General features: G+C 26.8%; 2 protein-coding genes across 9 annotated transcripts; both read right to left on the bottom strand.

Moving 5' to 3' along the window:
* Nucleotides 1–1,708: 1,708 nt before the first annotated feature.
* Nucleotides 1,709–12,725, bottom strand: LOC112639667 (proto-oncogene tyrosine-protein kinase ROS-like). 7 transcript variants are annotated; one of them, XM_025414481.1, is made up of 8 exons: nt 12,586–12,725; nt 7,974–8,200; nt 6,097–6,241; nt 5,933–6,026; nt 5,152–5,793; nt 3,490–4,931; nt 2,165–2,272; nt 1,709–1,946 (listed from the first exon to the last, which is right to left on the bottom strand). In XM_025414481.1, the coding sequence occupies exons 2-8, from the start codon at nt 8,115–8,117 to the stop codon at nt 1,831–1,833; spliced, it is 2,691 nt and encodes an 896-aa protein (XP_025270266.1). In that variant the 5' UTR covers nt 8,118–8,200; nt 12,586–12,725; the 3' UTR covers nt 1,709–1,830. The 7 variants fall into 7 exon arrangements, with proteins under 7 accessions (XP_025270266.1, XP_025270265.1, XP_025270262.1 ...); XM_025414480.1 differs by having other exon boundaries at nt 7,974–8,203; XM_025414477.1 differs by lacking the exon at nt 12,586–12,725 and adding an exon at nt 8,805–8,977.
* Nucleotides 12,726–16,021: 3,296 nt separating this feature from the next.
* Nucleotides 16,022–19,895, bottom strand: LOC105250119 (lysosomal aspartic protease). Of its 2 annotated transcripts, none has more exons than XM_011256060.3 (8): nt 19,702–19,895; nt 18,461–18,702; nt 17,926–18,044; nt 17,616–17,797; nt 17,236–17,361; nt 17,025–17,169; nt 16,336–16,428; nt 16,022–16,256 (listed from the first exon to the last, which is right to left on the bottom strand). In XM_011256060.3, exons 1-8 carry the CDS (start codon nt 19,770–19,772, stop codon nt 16,101–16,103), a joined length of 1,134 nt encoding a protein of 377 aa, XP_011254362.2. In that variant the 5' UTR covers nt 19,773–19,895; the 3' UTR covers nt 16,022–16,100. The 2 variants fall into 2 exon arrangements, with proteins under 2 accessions (XP_011254362.2, XP_025270255.1); XM_025414470.1 differs by having other exon boundaries at nt 16,027–16,249.
* Nucleotides 19,896–20,866: the final 971 nt, after the last annotated feature.

Below are 20,866 nucleotides of genomic sequence, written 5' to 3' on the forward strand. Positions count from 1 at the left end.
CCGCCTTCAGCATATAATTTCCAGTACATAATTTATCACTTCTTCATTAGTCTTGGCAGTGTAAGGTTGTTCACCCAATGATGTAATTTCCCACATTAATACCCCAAATGATCAAACATCGCTTAGAGAAGTAAATATTTCGATCACCAAAGATTCCATCCAACGAATAGGAAACTAACTTTCTCTTTTCTGAAACATGATTCAAACTAAAACCTAATTTTCTGATTCAAATTGTTCATTTATAGAATGTGTGCAAAATGAAAAATGTTCATTCATCTCTTGCTTTATATAAATGAAAATAATTTATATTTAATGTTATTCAAAAAGAAAATGTGCAATATTATTATGATAAAAAATAAAAAGCAGTTTTAAGTGAATTCGCTTTTTTAATAATTAATTTTTTTAAATAATTATATTTACCTTGCGATAATAATCACCCTTGTGAATATCTTTAGCTAGATAAAATCTTCAATTTTGATGACACAATCCTCGCGATTTCTCGAAGATACTAAGCAATTACGACACGCTAGATCTCTATGTATGAAACGCATTTCTTCTAAGTAGCAACAGTCTCGCGCAATATCTTCGCACATGGCGAGCAAATCCTGCAAACGCAGAGCATGCGAATCTGACGTTTGCAAATTTCGACAATCTCTTAAATATTTTAACAGATTACCAGTTTTCATCAATTCCAACACTAGTAACATCGAATCTTCATCTAAACAAACGGCCAACAATCTTAATACATGTTTATGTCGAAAATGATTCATAAGTCTGACTTCTTCTAAAAATGTCTTCTTCTCATCAGAAGAAACATCTTTTCGAAGCATTTTTATTGTAGCGGATATCTCTGTGCCCAATCTTTCTTACCGTAAGTTCTTCACATTTCCTTGAAACATCTGCGAAATAGTTTACACAAATTTGCTTTCGTATTTTATTAAAAAATATATAGTTTAATATCAAGTAACGTTATATCTTACTTTATATTAAATAATTCAACGAAAAATACATAATAAAGTGCATGTATGTTGTCTCGTCTAAATTTTATATTATAATCTATAATAAAAATTCATGTAATTTATGTCTTTATTAGGAAACGTATCTGTGTTGTTGATCTAGAAATTAATATCGTGAAAAAATTAATTTCTTCGAATGCACAGCTAACAAGAGGTTTTGTTAGTGTAATTTGTTTACGTTTGATTTCGATGATTGCATATTTATCCAGATTATAATGTAACATAGAACTATAAATCTTATTGAATTGAGTGTTTCAACAAGCTACTTCATGTACAATAGCTATGTTATAATCTGAAGAACTATAACTTTATTTTATTGTTAATATAAAACGCGATAGTTCAGCGAACGTTCAGCGAATCACACGCGAATTCGCCGAAAACGGGAAAGTGCAAGCAAAGTTTCAACTTTTGAAACGCCTTTGCTTAACAATAAGATTTGATCGTCACAAAAGTTCATCATGACCTTATATAATCATGTTGCTAGGCGATCTTCTCTCAAATTTCGCTAAAAACGAGTGAATAAAAAACACGGCACGCGGACAGTCGTTAATAAATATTAATCAATTACCAGCGCATAAAAGGACTAGTCGCTATTTAACGCGTCGATTATTAAAAGAAGATTTAGTATTTAAAGTTTGCGGAGTACTTAAAATTTAGTACTTAAAGTCTAACGGAAGGAAGAGATTGAGAAAAGAAACCCGAGACTTGTATAGAGTAGCTAAACAGTGCATGTATTTAAAAATATTACAAAAAAAGAAAATAAATCAATTTTGTTAGTAAAAAGGGAAATATTCGACGACCCGTAGCCCTTCCTTTATTCTTCCCGATGGTGTCCCACATCCTGTGCCGCTCCAGGCACAACAGCTAATTCCGTGTCCGTCATTATTAAAGGCAAAATTTGTTCAGTATTATTTCTGCGTTGTCGATATACTGTAAGAAAATTTAAATCTAGTTATGTAATAATATCTATTAAATATAATATCTATTAAAAAATTTATCGCTTTTAAATAGTATTTATTTATTATTAGTATTAGTTTAACTTTATATAAGTAAATTAATTATTTTCAATAAATCTGTAGATATTACAATTGATATATATGTATAATCTACAATTCAAGTCAATACGCGCGTATATTAAATATACTTACATCTATAAAAGTAACAGACGCAGATTACAATAACTATAACGATAAAACTTAACAACAAAGGTAAGTAATATTTTATAGCTAATATTCCAGGACTGCTCGAAATATCACCTATATTACGTAAAAATATAATTTTAATATTTTCATGTGTGTGTGTTTTATTTAAAAACTTATTTCTACTTATAATTTTATTATAAATATTTAATTTTCTAAATTTTGTAGGCCTTTTAATATCCAAGAAAATAAGTATATAATATTAATATACATATTAATATACATATAGCACAAAATATTACAATTACTTTGTGGCAATGTTGCAATATTGCAAATTGCAATGAAACATTATAGAACATCGCAAAAATATAAATTAACAAAATATTTGTTAAATATTAGAAATACAATATTTATATTTTAGAAACATCTCAATAATACTTTTTAATTTATCTATAAAAATAATGTAATAACATAATAAATAATATGAATCGATATAATTCTAAGCTAAAAGTAAGCATTACTATTTTTTCTATTAAAGAATATAGATAATACTTTATATCATTGTTACACAATAATGATATATTAATATCCAGGTAGCAAAATGACGTCTAAAGACATCTTAATGACCTACTATGACATCATTAAAACGTTATTAAAATGTTATTCTGTTACCTTTTTTAATTTTTAATTTTATATGCATTTTTATGTATTTTTTACATGCAAATATATGTAACGGATAAATGTAATGAATTTTTAAAATATTTAAAAAATTAAATAAAAAAGAATTAGTTAATAAATGTTCATAATTAATTGTTTGCAAATTAATGTTTTTATATTTGCCCCATTAGAGTATATAAGAGTATATAAAACTTCTAAAGTAAAAAAAGTGATTTGTATAAATATTTAAAATAATTTTGTATCCAAAATATAATATTTTAAATTATATGATTATGTTTAAATATAATTTTACAATATATTATTTTAGATATGATGTCGTGGCAAACTTTTTTCATATCAAGCTTTTTAATTATATGCTTTCATATGCTTCTGTGATATTTATCTGTCAGAAACAAAAATACTCTACATGTAATATTATTAGATGACTGCCATAACATTGCGTTTTTTCAAATATATTACACTGCATATAATATCTATAGTTGCTATAATATCTCATTGCAATATTAGACGAGTGGATATCTTAACTTTGTCACAATCTTAAATCAATGACTCAGCAAAGTTTCGCAATCGTTTTGAAATATTGCAATGTTTCAATGAAATTGTTCTTCGATTTTTCTTCAACTTTTTGTGCTGTATGGATATCTTCATTTGCTTACCAAGTGTAGAAAAAATAAATCTTTCATCATCGGGCCATATAAAATTTTCCTCATATTCGAGGTATCTCAATATCAAACGAAACTTATATAAAGTTCCCGATTGCAAATTTTCGAAATGGTATATTACTTCTTTGTTATAATTTATTTTAACATAATTCGTTGTTTGCCACTTTTCTGTTGCAACATCTTTATACTCTAGTGCAGAAAAAATCGTTGAATTGATATTTGAGATCCATGAAATATCCATGCTATTTATGTTAGCCCCGCTCAAGGTAATATTGTTTGGTTCTGAGTATATGTGATCGATCTTGCTTAAACTCTCGTTGTAGAAATCGCTGAAATTACTTCGATACACACGCACGTATATCAAGTAATCTTGTACTGGTAGCGACAAGTTAATCTTTGTGAAAAATCTGCCATCTGCCATACGTTTCGGCACATTGATAAATTGTTTGCTCTTTTGTTGCGTGCCGTTCACTAATGTAACTGTCTTCCAATGCACTTCGTAGGTTACGGCCACGCAGTTCAGTTTCTTGAGTGGCATCCAACGAACTACTGCTATAGTAGGCGTCAAAGCTAGAACACTTATGTTTTCTGGTGCATTAAGCTTGTCCGAATTAATTTTTATTGATACCACATTTGAATCGAATGGATTTATTGATAATTGATTAAAATAAAAATTGCTTAAAGTAAACTTCAACTTGTACTCTATAAATGATGTTAAGTTCTGGATCTCGTAAGATCGCTCGTACGTCTGCACCTTGAATTCTTCAGTTTTATTGAGATTATGGTCTACACAATGGCTTACGGAGATAATATATATAGTAGATGGCAAATTATATTTTTTGCATCCACTCTTTACAATCGGCTCTGGAAGATTTACAATGATGCTGTTTGTCGTTGCAATCACATTTTCAAAATTATAAACTTTTTCGTAAGGTGTCAGACATCTCATTGGAGGATATGGTTCAAAATATTTGTCAAAAGCGTAAATTCTCCGGAAAAAACGTTTATCTGGTTCTCTTATTATCTCTTTAACATATTCGTCTATATTTACGCTCTTGAGATTTGCGTATTTCTTTTTCGAAACGTAGATATGATTATTAGTAATTTGAAGCCGATTATGTGCTAAAATGTAAATGTTTGTTTTGTCAAACGTCATAGATCCGAGTATGACATCATCACTTATCTTCGTGTGTAAAATCGTATTACACATAGAAAGGTTAGTGTTTGTGACAAGTATGTGAGAAACACCTATCCAGTAAATTAATGGTTCCTCATTATTCATGTTATCAATTATCATATGATTCATTCGAGACTTAGGATGAAATTGGCAAAGGGATGAATTTATCTGATCAATTTGCACGTTTTTTCCATCGAGATGATATTTCATTATATCATATTCTTTAGTCTTCAAATTATGTGATATGCGATATAAAATTCTAAAAAATATATAATTATTTTACTCATTATAAAACATTTTAACAAAATTAAATTCTTATATGTGATAAAAATTCGAAATTCTTATAATTATATAAAAACTTATCATTATTTTTTACTTATGATCTTAATTATAAAACACGTAAAATTATAAAAAAATTACAAATTTGCATAAATCTTTAATGGAAAATTATTTTTTCAGGTAAACGGTAGTAAACGTACCCTATAAACGGTGATACAATTAAATTGGCAAAAATAAGAGTTTCTTTTATTTTGAAAATCTCATCAAATTTAATTATGCCATTTTCCCACATTGTTAAGTCGAACTTTAGAATAGAAGAGTAGTCTGTATCATGATAGGTCACATATAGATTTCTTGCTATCCAATCAATGCAGAGATCATACAGCATATGATCAAAGCTAGCTATTTTTGTGATATTATTTTCAGTAATGTCCATTGTCATTAGATTATTATTATTGTGTATCCAATAAATTTTATGTTCTTGTACACAGTAAGCGACATCTTCTATGTTAAATTGTTTAACAATATTATTAATAGTATTTAAATCTAAGTCCAATATGTGGATGCCATCATCCGTTACTAATAATAATTTAGGTATTGGATTTTCATGCGTAGTCGATACATCGATTAAATCCGAGTAAGGACCAGCAATAACTTCAGTATGTGCACGTACTCGGAAATAATATGTCGTATTAGGTTCAAGATTGTGCACCGTATGCTCCAATTTTGTAGTTGTGATATTTTTATCATCGCAGATTTGAATCTCTTTTAAATCCTCGATAAAAAAACATTGCACTGTATATCCTTGTATTATTTCATCGGTAAATTCAGATTGGTTCCATCTGTAAAAAAATAAAATTTTATCCATTTTATATTTAACAAAATTATAACAGAATTAACATTTTGATATAGTTATGTCGTTGAATTTAAGAAAAAGAGAAAAAAATGAAAGAATACAAACTGAGAATTTAGATTCTTTACCTCAATGTCACAAAAATGTCGTTTATTTTTTTTGTGAATTGACTGTCGAATTGTACAAATGCTCTGAGAGATGTTGGCTTGTTCAAACTGCTTTCTAGAGATTTTAAGATCGTACATATTAATATAATTATTTTTTAATGTTTCATGCATTTTTTGCAACTTACTAATAGATTCTGGAATTATAGAAATATTTGCAAGTGGAATTTTATCGACTTCTCGCTCATTTCTCACAGTCATACTATCAGAATGACTCTGATCAGGTTTGAAATTTAATATATGATTATCACTTTTCTCGGACGTTGAAATATCCTAAACAAAGTATAACATACGAAAAAATTTAAATGAATACCATTGGGGAAAAATGCAGCTATTTCTGTGTTTTTAATGATAAATTATATAGATTATGAAACAAACAATTATCATTCGTTTCTTGTTTGATTAATAATATCCGTTTGATATATACCATTCTTAATTATTGATAATATGTGAAGTACAATGTAGTTTTATTTGTGTAGAATCTATTTTATATTCTTTTGTAGGACATTTTGTATATCAAACATGATTCATATATCGAAAGGAAAGTCATGTAATAAAAGATTAATAAGAGTCAATAAAGATTTATAACCGCAATATTTAGCAAATAATGCAAATGAATGTACAGCTTTTCCCACTTGTTGAAACAATTATGCCTATTGATTTGATTCTTTCACGAGTTCACAGGTTAGTTAACTCTTCTCCAATTTTACCCTAACTCAAATTTCTTTTCAAAAATTTGTCCAATATCATTAAAATTTTACTTTGTACTTCAAGAATAAAAATGTTAAAAATATTGTTTCTTTACAGTATTTATTAAATATTAGTCATAAAAATTATATAAATTCTTTTATTTATAATCTTGTCAAATTTTTTCTATCGTTATACTTTTAATACAAACAAATCCTGGATAACATGATAGTATAAACCGACAATGATAAGCCTCGATAAGGACATAATTATATATAAATGAATATATGTACAATGAAAATTAATATAAATTCTAGGTTGTAGCGATTGCTGCTGCATATATTGTCGATTAAAATATTAACATTACAGTTAATTTAAAGTTTTATTAGACGAATCGATTCTCGACTCTCTATCTCGATATTTAGTAGTTTTATTCCGTTATACAGGGTGTCCCTTTTTAAAAGTTCCATCCTCAAAACTTTTTCAATTTTGATTGTAGAAAAAAATGTTTCAGACAAAAGTTATAAAGATGAAGGTGACCTTCACGTGACTTTCAGGTAATTCTTTAAGGTCAAACTAATGGCACCGCCTTATGTGCTCTTTAAAACCATACAATTTTTTCTGAAACATTTTTTTCTACAATCAAAATTAAAAAAGTTATGAGGGTGGAACTTTTAAAATGGGACACCCTGTATAATTATCTTTAATACAAAGAAATGACGCTAACTTTTTAAATTAATTTCATAAAATGAAATCTAAATTAGTGTAAATCTTATACTATGTATCAACAAATGTTATTATAAATACCTAAAAAAATTAAGAAATTTTAGTAATTGAAGAAAAATAACATAAAAAAGTCTGTTCAAGTGCCATCATATGTATATATAAATGTAGAGGAAAGTAGATAGAATGCTTTATTAATTTTAAAAATTGTTATTTTTAGATATAATAATAGTATATATATTCTTCTATCTCTCTCGGGGAGAGAAAGAGAGAGTAAGAGACAAAAATAATACAATCAAGTTTTAATTTATCGTTTTAATTGAACTTATAATATTATATTGTATAACATCTTTTCATAAACAAAATTTCCAAGCTTCATCTATTCTTTGTTTACAATGAATAAAATTTTTTTTTATTATTATATATAAAATTTCTTTTTACATCTTACTTTTATATTAAATAGTTTTATTTTTTATTATTATATATATAATGTATATAATTTATTATTATACATTTTTACATTATACATTTTTAGTTACACTATTAGGGCAATGACATTTAATTGTTTCTTAATTAAACGAAAAATATCTCTTACTTGTGTGAAATTTAAATCCGGACACATAAAAACGCATTCTTCCTGGAGGCTGTTCGTAGTGATGTAATCCTTCGGCATAAACGTGATAATTGCCTTTGTCAGTACTAAACTTTTCAATAAAATGCATAATATTGTTCCGAACATAATCTGCTTTTGTCGTAAATGTTTGCACTCAATCAGTTTCCGTCCTCAATTAGTTGTTTTTCTCACTCCACTAATAATTCATTCTGCTAATCGAATTGATATTAATTTATATATATATATATATATATATATATATATATATACATATATATATATATATACACACATACATATACAGGGTGTCAGGGCAATCTCTTGCCAAAAAAAGTTCTTGTAACTTCCCTCAAGAGCTTTTCAAAATACTATAATAAAGTATTTTTTCATTGACAAGGAAAGGCACGGAAGTGTTCCCTTCCGATTTTCATGAGTTTTTAATATGTTGTTTTCTTAATTTTGTAAGTACATATAAATTTATAATTATATATTTTGTTTATTATTTTATATTTTATAATTATATATTTTCATTTTTATAATTACATATTTTATGTTTACTTATTTATTTAATTAATTTACATATTTAATATAGTTTAATAAAAGGTTAAATGAAATTGTGTAGTCGACCAAACTAGCCAGAAATATAATTTATTCAATACGACGTTTCGACCATATGGTTGTGGTCCTTATCAAGTATACACTGGAATAGATATATAAGTTGCAAAAAATTATTATTTACATCTAATTTTCGGTTTGAACCGTAATACGCACAATTAATTTAGTTTAAACGTGAGATATTTTAAATATACATACAAATTAGCCGACGTATTGGTAATCAGAGTGTCGGCATAGATAATAATCTTGTACAAAGCACAAGTCACATTAACAAAACTTTATTTTTAAAATTCAATTTTTAAGAACAATGAGTCCGTGTGGGACCTCGTCAAAGACTGAACACGATCATAAGTAAACGGAACTACATGACCTTTATTATTTTGTCATAAATGTTGTTTAAGTTTTCTGTGTCTTTTTGTAAGTTGATTAGGTTATCAAATCTCTTTATGAAAAACATCTCAGCAATTTCTCTTTTGCGAACATACTTTTCGTTGTGTAGGATGTTCGGTTTTATCCAATCAAAATCATGGCCAGATTCTAATCTATGCTTGCTAATTACTGAATGATTAGTTTAATAATTTATTAAAGTAGTTGCTTACGTATCGTACGTTTCGTATATAAATATACACACATATTTCCTAATTAATTTTATTTATTTTAATATTTTTTTATTAATAAATTTTATTACATAATATTAAAAAATTTTATTTATTTTATTGCATTTTTTATTTTAATTTATTAATTCTTATATGTCTAGTAAAATTGTTCAAATAAATAAATAAAAAGTAATATTGCATTTTATTCGAATTTATTATTGTAATGTGACGCCGAATCATTTTGACGTCAGGAATCATCGGGAACCATCGAGAATTAAAAATCTCAATCTGACCTGAAACCCGATATTGCCGAAAGGTCTCAGTTCCCGTCATAGCAAGTAGTCTTTATCTTATCCCCACTTATCTCCACTTGCGAGTTCGAATAATAACGAAAAAAATTTTGAAGAATTATCGTAAAAAAATTTTAAAAAATAAAATTTTTTTCTGTTATTGTTGTAAAGTACTTTTGAAGCCATTTAATTGAAGACTTTTAATTTAAAAAATTTTTTCTATCTCTTATAATTTCTGAAATATTCATCTCGAAGGAAAAAAATTATTTTTTTTTAAAGAGGTGTTTTATCCTAGACACGCGTATGGGCACGTATAAAAAAATACGTATTCCTTATTTTTGTCTAAAAAAACAACATATTAAAAGCGCAAAATCGGAGGGAGAGATTTCCGTGCCTTTCCTTGTAATAAAACCATCACATAAAGAATGACGGCATGATATAATTTTTAAATTTTTAGAACGTATTTTATAATTTTTTAAACGTATTGAACGCAGCTGTTTATAAATCGTTATCAAACGTTATCATTTTTCATGAAACGTATGTACAATTTATTGATTCAATAGTTATCACATTATAAGTAAGTGATTTAGCATAGGGGTTGGAATAAAAAATCATATCAATATTGATTATATTTAAATTACCAAAAAACAAAAGGAAGTTGCCTACAGTACATGGTGTTTCCAAGCAGTCACCCATTTAATGAAAAGACATGGAAGTGTCCACCTCCGATTTTAATGAGCTTTTAATATGTTGTTTTCTATTAATATGTTGTTTTCTATACAAAAATAAGAGACACGTAATTTTTTATACGTGCCCATCCGCGTGTGTAGAGGGTAAAACACTCCTTTGAAAAAAATCGATTTTTTCTTTCGCGATGAATATTTCAAAAACTATAAGAGATAGAAAAAAATTTTCAAATTAAAAGTTAAATGACTTCAAGAGTACTTTACAACAATAACAAAAAAAATTTTAATTTTTTTAATTTTTCAAAATACTCCACAACTAAATATATATTTTTTATTTTGAAATTTCTTTATTACCAAGAAAGGTTATTTTTTTACAAATCTAATCATATATGATTAAGTTATGTATCGAAAAGTCATTTTTCAGAATTAATTATAAACCTCTTTATAAACGTAATACGCTATTCGTGTCCGTCCACGCTCGATTTTTTGCGCAATACATCCTTTTGTTTTTCTGTATGAAAGATGTTTTTCATAATGAAAGACATCTAATACGGATTTATCTATCATAATCACGTTTTTTTTCACATGCATAGCTAGTACAACATTGATATAACAAATCAAATTTATATTTAACCGTTTGAGTGCCACGGACTTTTGTAAAAACTCGATTGAAAAATGTCAAGCGGTGTGATAGTGCTTGTTTAATTTCGAGTCGAAAAAAGCCAAGCCATCAGCCTTGTTTATAATATTTAAAAAATGTACACGTGTAGAGTATTATATTACTTCGTCTTATAATTTCGTCTTAATTTACCTATGACTAAATAATAACAGTAAAGACATCCACCGACAAAAACTGAGCGTGAATTTACAGATTGATGTACTAATATTTTTAAGCACTGGACAAAAAAAGCGCGATCGCGCCGCACAAAGGTTAATATGTGATAAGATATTAAAAACGTTAAATATAGATAAGCTCAAAATGCATGCATGAAAAATGACGCTCTAAACTTGTTTAATTTAAGGGTGAAATCACACTGTACGGAATAGAGCGTGCGGAATAGAAAGTGCGTCATAGAGCAAATCAGCGCTATTCCATACGTTTCTGTGCTTTTTCATGTCGTCTGCGAGTGCACAGATTTGAAATACGTCGTGAGGATCATTTTAAAACGGAAAGAAAAGTTTATTGTTAAAATAAATAGACATGGATAGTAATATTAACAGCATGAGTGAACAACAATCTAGTATAAATGAGTAAAAAATGTCCAGTATTTAAAAAAAAATTGCGAATTTTTGTAGATTTAATAACATTTCTTGTATTCTGTGTTACAGTATTATCAATGCACTGTAATTTCAAGTTACCGAAAACAAATTTTAATCTGGTAGAACATTCATGTTTTGTTAATTTATCATTTGTCTTAATTTTATGATGATGCAGCATCGGACTTCTGAAATATATTTTCAATTAAATACTTCATCGTTTCACGTACTATAAACTTCTTATTCATTATTTTGTTGAAAGTTTATAATTAAAAATATAAAACGAGACAGATGCTCCAAAATCAAAATCCGTTAGTAGATGCTAAGAAACATACATAAACACGCATTCCGCATCACGCACGATTTCAGTGTGCTCTGTTCACATAGTGCGTTATAGAAGGTTTTTTGACGTATCCAATACAGATATAATTTAGAAAATAAAATTTATTTTTGTTTTGATTGTTTTTATGACATATTATGTCTCAAATTGTATAAAAGATTATTTTCGTTACAATAGTTTATGTATTCTAATTAATTTTTTCAATTTTTAAAACATTTCAAATTTTTTTCAGTTTTTTAAGTCATTTTTACGTACCATGTGAACAGAGCACACCAAAGCGTGCGTAATGCGTAATGCGGAATAACGCTGATTATGGCTGGTCTATGGCCGGTATTCATAGTCCGTTCTTATATTTAAGATTGTTTTAAGTTTATCTTTAGATATTATATGTATTATTTTATTGGCTACAGATTATCTAAAGATGAATTTAAGATGATTTTAAATATAAGATCGGACTATGAATACCGGCCTATGACGCACTTTCTATTCCCCACGCTCTATTCCGTACCGTGTGATTTCACCTTAAGACAACACAAGATATAATAATAATAATAATATTAATAATAATAATAATAATAATAATAATAATATAATAATAATATAATTTATATAATTATGTAATTGCATAACTTTACGGAATGCATGCTGCATTTATTTGTTACACTTATTGTTTTACGTAGAAAAAGAATTAGTATCTTATATCACGAATCGTAGTTATTATTTTTCAATGGCTTGATGTTTGCAAAAGAAATTAGAAATTTAAACAAATTTAAATTTGTTGGGAAACTGTAGGTTGGTAATAATACTCACAATTATTAACATAATTATTAACACGCGTATTTTATTATTAGGCACTGTCTGAATTAATTATAAATATATAAACGTGAATGAACAAAGGCTATAGCGTGCACTCGCGTGACTTGTCGCAGAAAGAAAAAGAACAGAAAGTATAGAAAGTAACTAGATTGGTAACAACAATAAAAAATCAGTCTTTTCTCTAGCATGATATAATCTAAGGCAGTGCTGGGATTTACTTGTAACTTTCGGCCGAATTTCTTAGCTTATGCCTATCAGAGAGAAGTCTGAGAGGGGCCACGCTGCCATTTTTGAGGAAACGCTTTCCCTATGTCGTACACTAGCGGTACATCTATTTTACGGTGCCTGGAAACTACATGGCCACATCCACTTTTGGTACCGATAAAACAGTCGATTTTGATTCATGTCCATGCTATATCCACAATTTATAGACCATAAATACGTCTCGCATATAGACGTAATTAATTATATACTTCGTTAGCGCGATTTCTTTTTTCCATTCAAGCATATATTATAAATATCAATATATGCTATTAATAAAATAAATTTATGTAATATACATTGTTTAGAATATTTTATTTTCGTGATAAGAAATAGAAAAAAGAGAGATAAAACTTATATAAAATTCAGTAAATTGAATTTTATTTGTTGAAAAACAGTCCTAGGAAAAAGATAATTATAGACCATTTCCAAGATGATGAAATATCACACGTTTTGAACATTACATTTGATACGCAACATATATATAACTCTTTTAAAATATATATAATATTAAATATATGGAAACTACATTTTTTTATATTTCTTAATAGTGTCCCAGATAGCAAAATGCTAGCAGTATGCCAGCAGTATAACAACAGATTCAATCATGAATTTGCAGCAGATATCACTCAGCTGTGCCCTCATTAAGTTTCTTTTTTCCCAACACGATGTGCCAATATGATATGATGGCAGAAATGCAGCAGAAATGAAACACAGTGTGCTGTTATGATATGACAGCAGAAATCGAGCAGGCTCTGCGCGTGCAACTTGATGACAAATTGACAGCAGAAACTTCACAAGATTTGCGCTTACTTTTAAATTAATGTTATATAAATGCAACAAAATGGATTATTATAGGTGCTAAATAACAATATTATTGGCAAGTTAATTAGAATTTTCTTAGAAAATGATATATATGTAATATGTTATATCGTAGTTATATCTCATATAACGAAGAACTAATTCAATTTAATTAAATTAATAATAAAGTAAACGATAAAAGTAAATGTAACTTGTAAAACTTGAGATGTAATTTATTTAGAATTAAATTCTTGCTTTATGCCTCAAATAGGCAGTACATGAATAATTTTCAATTTATCATATTGATTCCAATCAGTTTAATATTCTGACTCTCATTTGCTTGTATCAGATATCAGAAATTAAAGTGATAGAAATTAAAATCACGCAACTACTGGCGCTAATATCAAATTATTCTAAGTGCAAGAATATATAGCTTAGATTTCTTTATATTATTCCTGTTTTCAGATTATAAAGACAATCTTATTTAATTCGAGAGAGAAGAATAAGAATTATTGTTTTAGTTTTAAAATTGTTTTATTTTTATACTACATAAGATTGTGACCGGATTAAATGTGTCAAGAATATTTTTCGTCTTGTTATCAGAAATCCTTTCTGAAAGGGTAGGTAATCAATCATACATCAACATTAATCTTATAATAAATAATTTGCAAAAAACAGTAATTAATTAATCGACATTTTTGTATCCCATTCTGTGCAAATAAATTATATAGTTATAAATGACTTATTTGATGAATTCTTGAAGTCTTTAAAGAGAAAAAAGGATATATATATGTATATATATATATATATATATATATATATATATATATATAATCTTGAATTATATATTTGATCCATTAACTTCATAACTTATATGTATATCAGTTATATATATTTCAAGATTTATATATATATATATCCATTTTTATTATTATTCAAGCAAATATTTATTAAATTCATAATTGAATTATTTGTCATATGTTATTATTTTATTACTAATTGTTATATAATTATTATTATATATATAGAAAGTAGTATTATACATTTAAATAAAACTATGAAGGGTTAATAATAAATAAAATTAATGCACATAGTATGTAAAAATACGTATTTTATTTTGAAAGATTCATATGTAACAATAGTGTATGTACTCTATTATAATATTATATCCATTACGAAATGATATAAAATGCCAAAATCAATTTAATTTAACGAGCACATCTTTGTGTAGAATTAGTCGGAAAACATTTTAAATATATGTTTTAATAAATTTAAGATACTGCGCTGTTGAAAGTTAAGGCACAATTTTAGAAATATAAATTATGCAAAAATTCATATTGATGACATGCGAATTTTGCCGCTTAGCGAATAGAAAAGATTTAATTTTTTGTCTTATCGAAAACTAAGCAGATAATTAAAAAACTGATGAAGAAGTACACAATAAAATATAACAAGGAAAGATTTTCTAAATGTTTTGATAGAATTTTTACTTCGACTTAGGATACAATCGTATGTTGTCCTTTTGAAAAATTAAAATTTTAATTCTAAAATTTTATTCTACATTTTCTTTTTTATTTACTCAAGTAAAACTTGTACATTCACCTTCTCTTTTGATCATTTTTGTCTACATATATGTATTGTCTCTTTCTTATATGTATATATAAAATTTTTATAATTTTTATACATTTATATATTTTTATACATTTATATATTATATAAAATGTAAAATATACTGTTACATATATTTATACTTATAATGTGTGTTATCTCATACACATATCCTATTAATTATTATACTATCTAATTTTACTATATTATATTATGCAATAATACTTATACTATATAATAATATTTAATTATATTATATAGTATAATAAATATTATTAATAAATATTATTATTTTGTTTTATATCATATAATAATGAAGAAACTCGTCAAAGTGTACAGTTTGTAAAACAGTCTTCTTACACTAACGCAATGAAAATTGCTTCGTTCTATGTATAACTTTCAATTATAATTCACTTTTAATATGAGTGATATGATAGTAAACAAAATTATTCAGCTTAATGATATTATAATTCTAGGAGGACGATATAAACTTAATTGTTTTAAAACTTAAAGAAGTTATGAAATTTTATCGAATCATTAAAACTATAATTACATTAATATAAATATATGTTATATATTACTCTTTGTTTGATGAATGTTTTTGTAGATTTAAAAAAAAAATAAAAATATGTACAGTCTTCGAATACGTTTAAGTATCTTGTTAATTTTGTTATGAACAATTCTTACGATAATTATATTAGTTACGTAAGAATAATATTTAGTACCAATTTTTAATCCAGGAAAAAATCGAAAATGTTCCACTAAATATACATAATTGCACGTTATGTACATTTTTAATATGTATATTTTAAACAAGTGCTAGAGAAAGTAATAAATATTTATTTTGTCAAAGCAAATCCCATTCGGTTATTCTCCATATCAAACTCGGTATAATATTTGCCGATAAATGCATCGCCAAGAATCCAATCGAGTGTTCTCAAATTACGTCCCAAAAATCCGCTTGCGCATATTGTATTTTTCTTGTGATCTAAATACTGTGCAGAATTATATATACAATGTAAATTTTCTATATCTATTAAATAATTTAAACAAATTTATCTATATTATACTCACCCGAACGATGTAATCATTAGCGGTAAGATCGAATGCCTTACCACCCAAAATAAAACGGATTGTAGGTAACTCAAAAATTCGATAACATTCCACCTTTAAGTAAAAGATAAAATCGAATTAATAATTAATAATATTTAATAAATATATTAACTTCGTTCATTCGAAACGTAGATTAATGGTCTCATTGTTCCAGAAGTTTATTATACAGGGTGTCCCAACATTCATAATCAATCTTTCGAAGACAGATTCACGGGATCATTTGAAGACGATTTTTCCTCAGTGAAAATATCGATGAAGACCATCATTTTTTGCATGTTCCCGATTTTTGTCATCATATATCTTTGCAATTAAGCCTTAAATTAAAACTCAACTAAAGTAAACTCTATTTAAAAGTAATCGAAGAATGTGGTTTTGTTAATATTTTATTTCTACAAAGCTTAGTTTACGAAAAACCCCTTATTTCCAATCACTTATAATTCGAAAATTATTAGTGCCTCGATATTTTCGTTGAGGAAAAATCGTCTTCAGATGATCTCAGGAATCTGTCTTTGAAAGATTGATTATGAGTTTTAGGACACCCTGTATTTCATTTGAAAGTATCTAATATTTATTTTTATCGATATATCTTCTTTCAATGATTTTTTAATCAAAGCCTATGTGTTTTGTAAAAGACATGACCGTTTACTTACTCTTTCCTCTCCATTAACATTGGTAGTTATAATAAGTTCATTAATTTTTTCGATATCTGATATTGGACCTATTGTTACACCAGAACCAGTGCCAACGATGGCTTGGCAACTATTGGTGCACAAATTGTTTCTATTTATTTGAATCCTACAAAGCGATAACATTAACATCAATTTGTTAGGACATGATTACATAATTTAAAAAATAACGTACTTATCTATGGTAAATTGCCATTTTCCTTTGTGAGTAACAGGAACATATGTAAACTCGCCTTTGTAATGAGTAGGATTGGAACCACCCAATATTAATTCACCACTATTTAATGGATCGAATGAGTCTCTGCACAAATTGTATAATTTTATATCATAATATGTATGTATGTGTGTGATAATTAAGATTATATTAAATATAATATACAAATATAAATATTATTTTACATAAAAAAAATTATAATAATATGTAAATGATAAATTTAATTTATGTGTTAATATTAAATAAATAATAATATATATACAAATATAATTATACGTACATATTTATTAAAAACTTTTATTTAGAAACATGTATTGTTCATAAGTAAAGAAGATATGTACCTATTTAGATAATAACTGAAAATGGGTGATGAGACTAGCCCTTGGTTAACTATGTTGTGGAAAACGGATGTATTGAACCTCAGGCCCAAGACACCATCAAATAGTGCCGTTTGAAATAGGTCTCGGTTTGACATATCAGTCACTTCTATAAATGTTTGATTGTCAACATTAAGGCCGGCAATCTATAATAAAATTAATGTTGAAATATATCGTCATCGCTGCACAAGAAAACAATATGATTGCTTAAGAAACGTTTAAACTATGATTATAATTGTAACTCAATTGGATTGTTCCTTTAATGATGACTTACATTCACTCTATCAGTAGATAGAAATCCATGTATACTTAGAATTGGGTATTCTCTATAAACCGAAGTACTATTGACAATATATGTACTGGAATTTCTACTATCGTATCCATTACGGAAATCTGTAAAGCATATTCAGTAATATCACATATTAATAATATTAGAAAAAGTTTCAAAATAGAGATATTGTCTTATTAATCCATAATAAATATATAATTTTTTTATAAATCATTATATATGTATATTTAAATATATTTGTTGAATTAACTCTTGAATTAATTTTTGTTTGTCAAAGCTTGTTTGTATCTTCAGAGAATGATTGTTCAAATTAATTTATGCAAATTCTAAAATATATAATATTTACACTATATAAAATATTAAATATTAAATTTCGTTGTCTTCAACTTTTTAAATATTCCAAGATTATAATTGAAAACATAATGATCATGGATAGAATATATACATATATATATATATATATATATATATATATATATTATTGTTATTGCGTACATGTATATATAAACAAATTACTTACAACAAAATTCAACGTCGCACTTTCGCGATGGTATCCAAAAATCTGAGGTAATAGTGTCAAATATTACATTAAACTTTTTCGGTGGAGTTCCAATGGTAATATTGCCATAGTATTCAGCATAGAGATAATCGGATAAACACGATGAGTCGACATAATCATGTGATAATAAAAGGTTCTTTAAGTAGTTGTCGTTCCTCTCCCAAGCTTTTCGAATGGAGTAAAGTGTCTTGTGCAATGAAATCCTAGAAATAACAGAAAGTTGTTTTACATTTGTACATTTTGTAATACACACGCGCGCGCGCGCGTGCGCGCGTGCATGCGTGTGTGTAAATTTGCAAACATATATGCATAAAAAGAACCTTTACATTTGATATAACTAGCAAATATTTCCAAAATAAACATAAGTTATGTATATATATATATATATATATATATATATATATATATATATATGAAAGTCTACACAAATTTTAACCTCAGAAATCAACTATATACCCAGCAAACACCAAGTAACAGTTATATAACTGTTACTTGGTGTTTGCTGGGTAACTTACATATTTATAATATAAATACATTACGCATTTAAATATAAATTTACCAGAAACGTTTAAATCGATGATTTTTCTAAATTATGTATGATCTTCATATTGCATATACATCTCTAAGGTAATATTTAATTATAAAATTAAAATTGATGACATAGTTTCAAATAAAATCATTGTAACTTAACGAACATTGAGTTTTAGTTAACGAAATACTTTGCATGTAATTTTACACGAAGAGATAATTTAAAAATAAGTAACTGTATCAAGTATTAAAAGAGTAGGATATAGAGAATGTCAAGTAATTAGACATAACATAAAGCAACTCGTTATACCTATATTTGAGCTGCTAATGCATAAAAAAATAGTGAACAATTAGATGTTTTGATCACCTTCAAACAAAATATTTATGTTAATGGTCATCGTTTAAATGTAAATAAAAGCAAAATGGACAAAAGCAAACGTTATGAAAGAACAAAGAGTCACTACGTCAAAAATACTCTTTTTTATCTACTCTTTGATTAATAAATAAACGTTTTGACCAAAGAAATTTCATCCAATTTGTATCGCAGCATCGTATTTGCACAAATCCCGCTTTTAATTCAAGAAATCATATGCTATTATTACGAGAAAAAGAATCAATTTCTATATTCATCTTGATATTTATCATGCCAATATATAATACAATAAAATACTGACCTGTGCAATTTAGCGTCGGATATTATAAAGAGCGCCACCACTACCACAAAAAGGCGAAACATATTTTCCATTTTATTTACAAAAATACTTATTACTGAAGTCTCGATTCGTGAAAATTTGAATGACGAGTTTCTTTCGACACTTTATGACCAGATACACAGAAAAATAAAGTGTTGTCGCTTGTTACTAACACTCCTCTGAATGCTGTATCGGTATTCGAGAGTGTTTATATACATTCGCGTATGCCCCTACGTTGAATCCTTGAACGGGGAGGAAATGCGCGAAACATTCAAAAAACCCTGATAGATTTCCATCGATCAATTTAATTTAAATATATCATATTTTGCATGCTTATATCCTTTAATTAAATTTATTTACACAAATTAACTAATAATAAAAACAATTCTTTTAAAAGTATACATTGTCTACATTGATTAAATAGTCAATCATATATCAACATTAATCTTATAATAAATAATTTTCAAAAAGTAGTAATTAATTAATCGACATTGTTGTATCCCATTTTGTGCGCATAAATTGTATAGTTATAAATCATTTATTTGATGAATTCTTGAAGTCGTTAAAAAGAAAAAAGAATGTATATATATATAATCTTAAATTATATATTTGATCCATTAACTTCATAACTCATATATATCAGTTATATATATCAGTTATATATTTTAAGATTATATATATATATATATATATCCTTTTTTATTATTATTCAAGCAAATATTTAAATTCATAATAGAATTATTTGTCATATGTTTTGATAGAATTTTTGTTTCGACTTTGTATTATTCTTTGAGAATATTCATGGACATTGGCTTTGTAGTTCATATCTACGTTTTCAATGTCCATAGAGGGAGTATCGCTTTCAGGAATCACCTAAAAGCAGGCCCTGACATCTCTCAGTCTTCTCTCTGATAGAAGTCAATCAGAACTTGCGTTGGAAATCAGAATTTCTACTTTTTGCCTATCTAATGTATTGCTTACACACTGCTCATTATCAGCGCGAGTTTTGATTGGCTTTTTGCTTTTTTGTTTTCCGCTTTTCAACCTTGGCAGAAAAGCAGAAGCCAATCAAAACTCGCGCTGATAATAATAAGCAGTATGTGAGAAAGACAAAACGTAAAAACTCTTACTATCAACGCAAGTTTTG

Source organism: Camponotus floridanus, unplaced genomic scaffold (assembly GCF_003227725.1).
Source record: "Camponotus floridanus strain SB8 unplaced genomic scaffold, Cflo_v7.5 scaffold80, whole genome shotgun sequence".
Classification (NCBI taxonomy): Eukaryota; Metazoa; Arthropoda; class Insecta; order Hymenoptera; family Formicidae; genus Camponotus; species Camponotus floridanus.

What these genes read in the sequence shown, in the direction of transcription:
- LOC112639667 (XM_025414481.1), bottom strand. Translation starts at nt 8,117, where the DNA reads ATGTTCGGAACAATATTATGCATTTTATTGAAAAGTTTAGTACTGACA. An exon ending in ATTGTATCACCGTTTATAGG is followed by an intron (nt 4,932 to 5,151) that starts GTACGTTTACTA and finishes TATATTTTTTAG; the next exon opens with AATTTTATATCGCATATCAC. An exon ending in ATTTATTTTTTCTACACTTG is followed by an intron (nt 2,273 to 3,489) that starts GTAAGCAAATGA and finishes TACGTAATATAG; the next exon opens with GTGATATTTCGAGCAGTCCT.
- LOC105250119 (XM_011256060.3), bottom strand. Translation starts at nt 19,772, where the DNA reads ATGGAAAATATGTTTCGCCTTTTTGTGGTAGTGGTGGCGCTCTTTATA. An exon ending in TATCTACTGATAGAGTGAAT is followed by an intron (nt 17,798 to 17,925) that starts GTAAGTCATCAT and finishes ATTTTATTATAG; the next exon opens with ATTGCCGGCCTTAATGTTGA. An exon ending in TTCAGTTATTATCTAAATAG is followed by an intron (nt 17,362 to 17,615) that starts GTACATATCTTC and finishes CAATTTGTGCAG; the next exon opens with AGACTCATTCGATCCATTAA.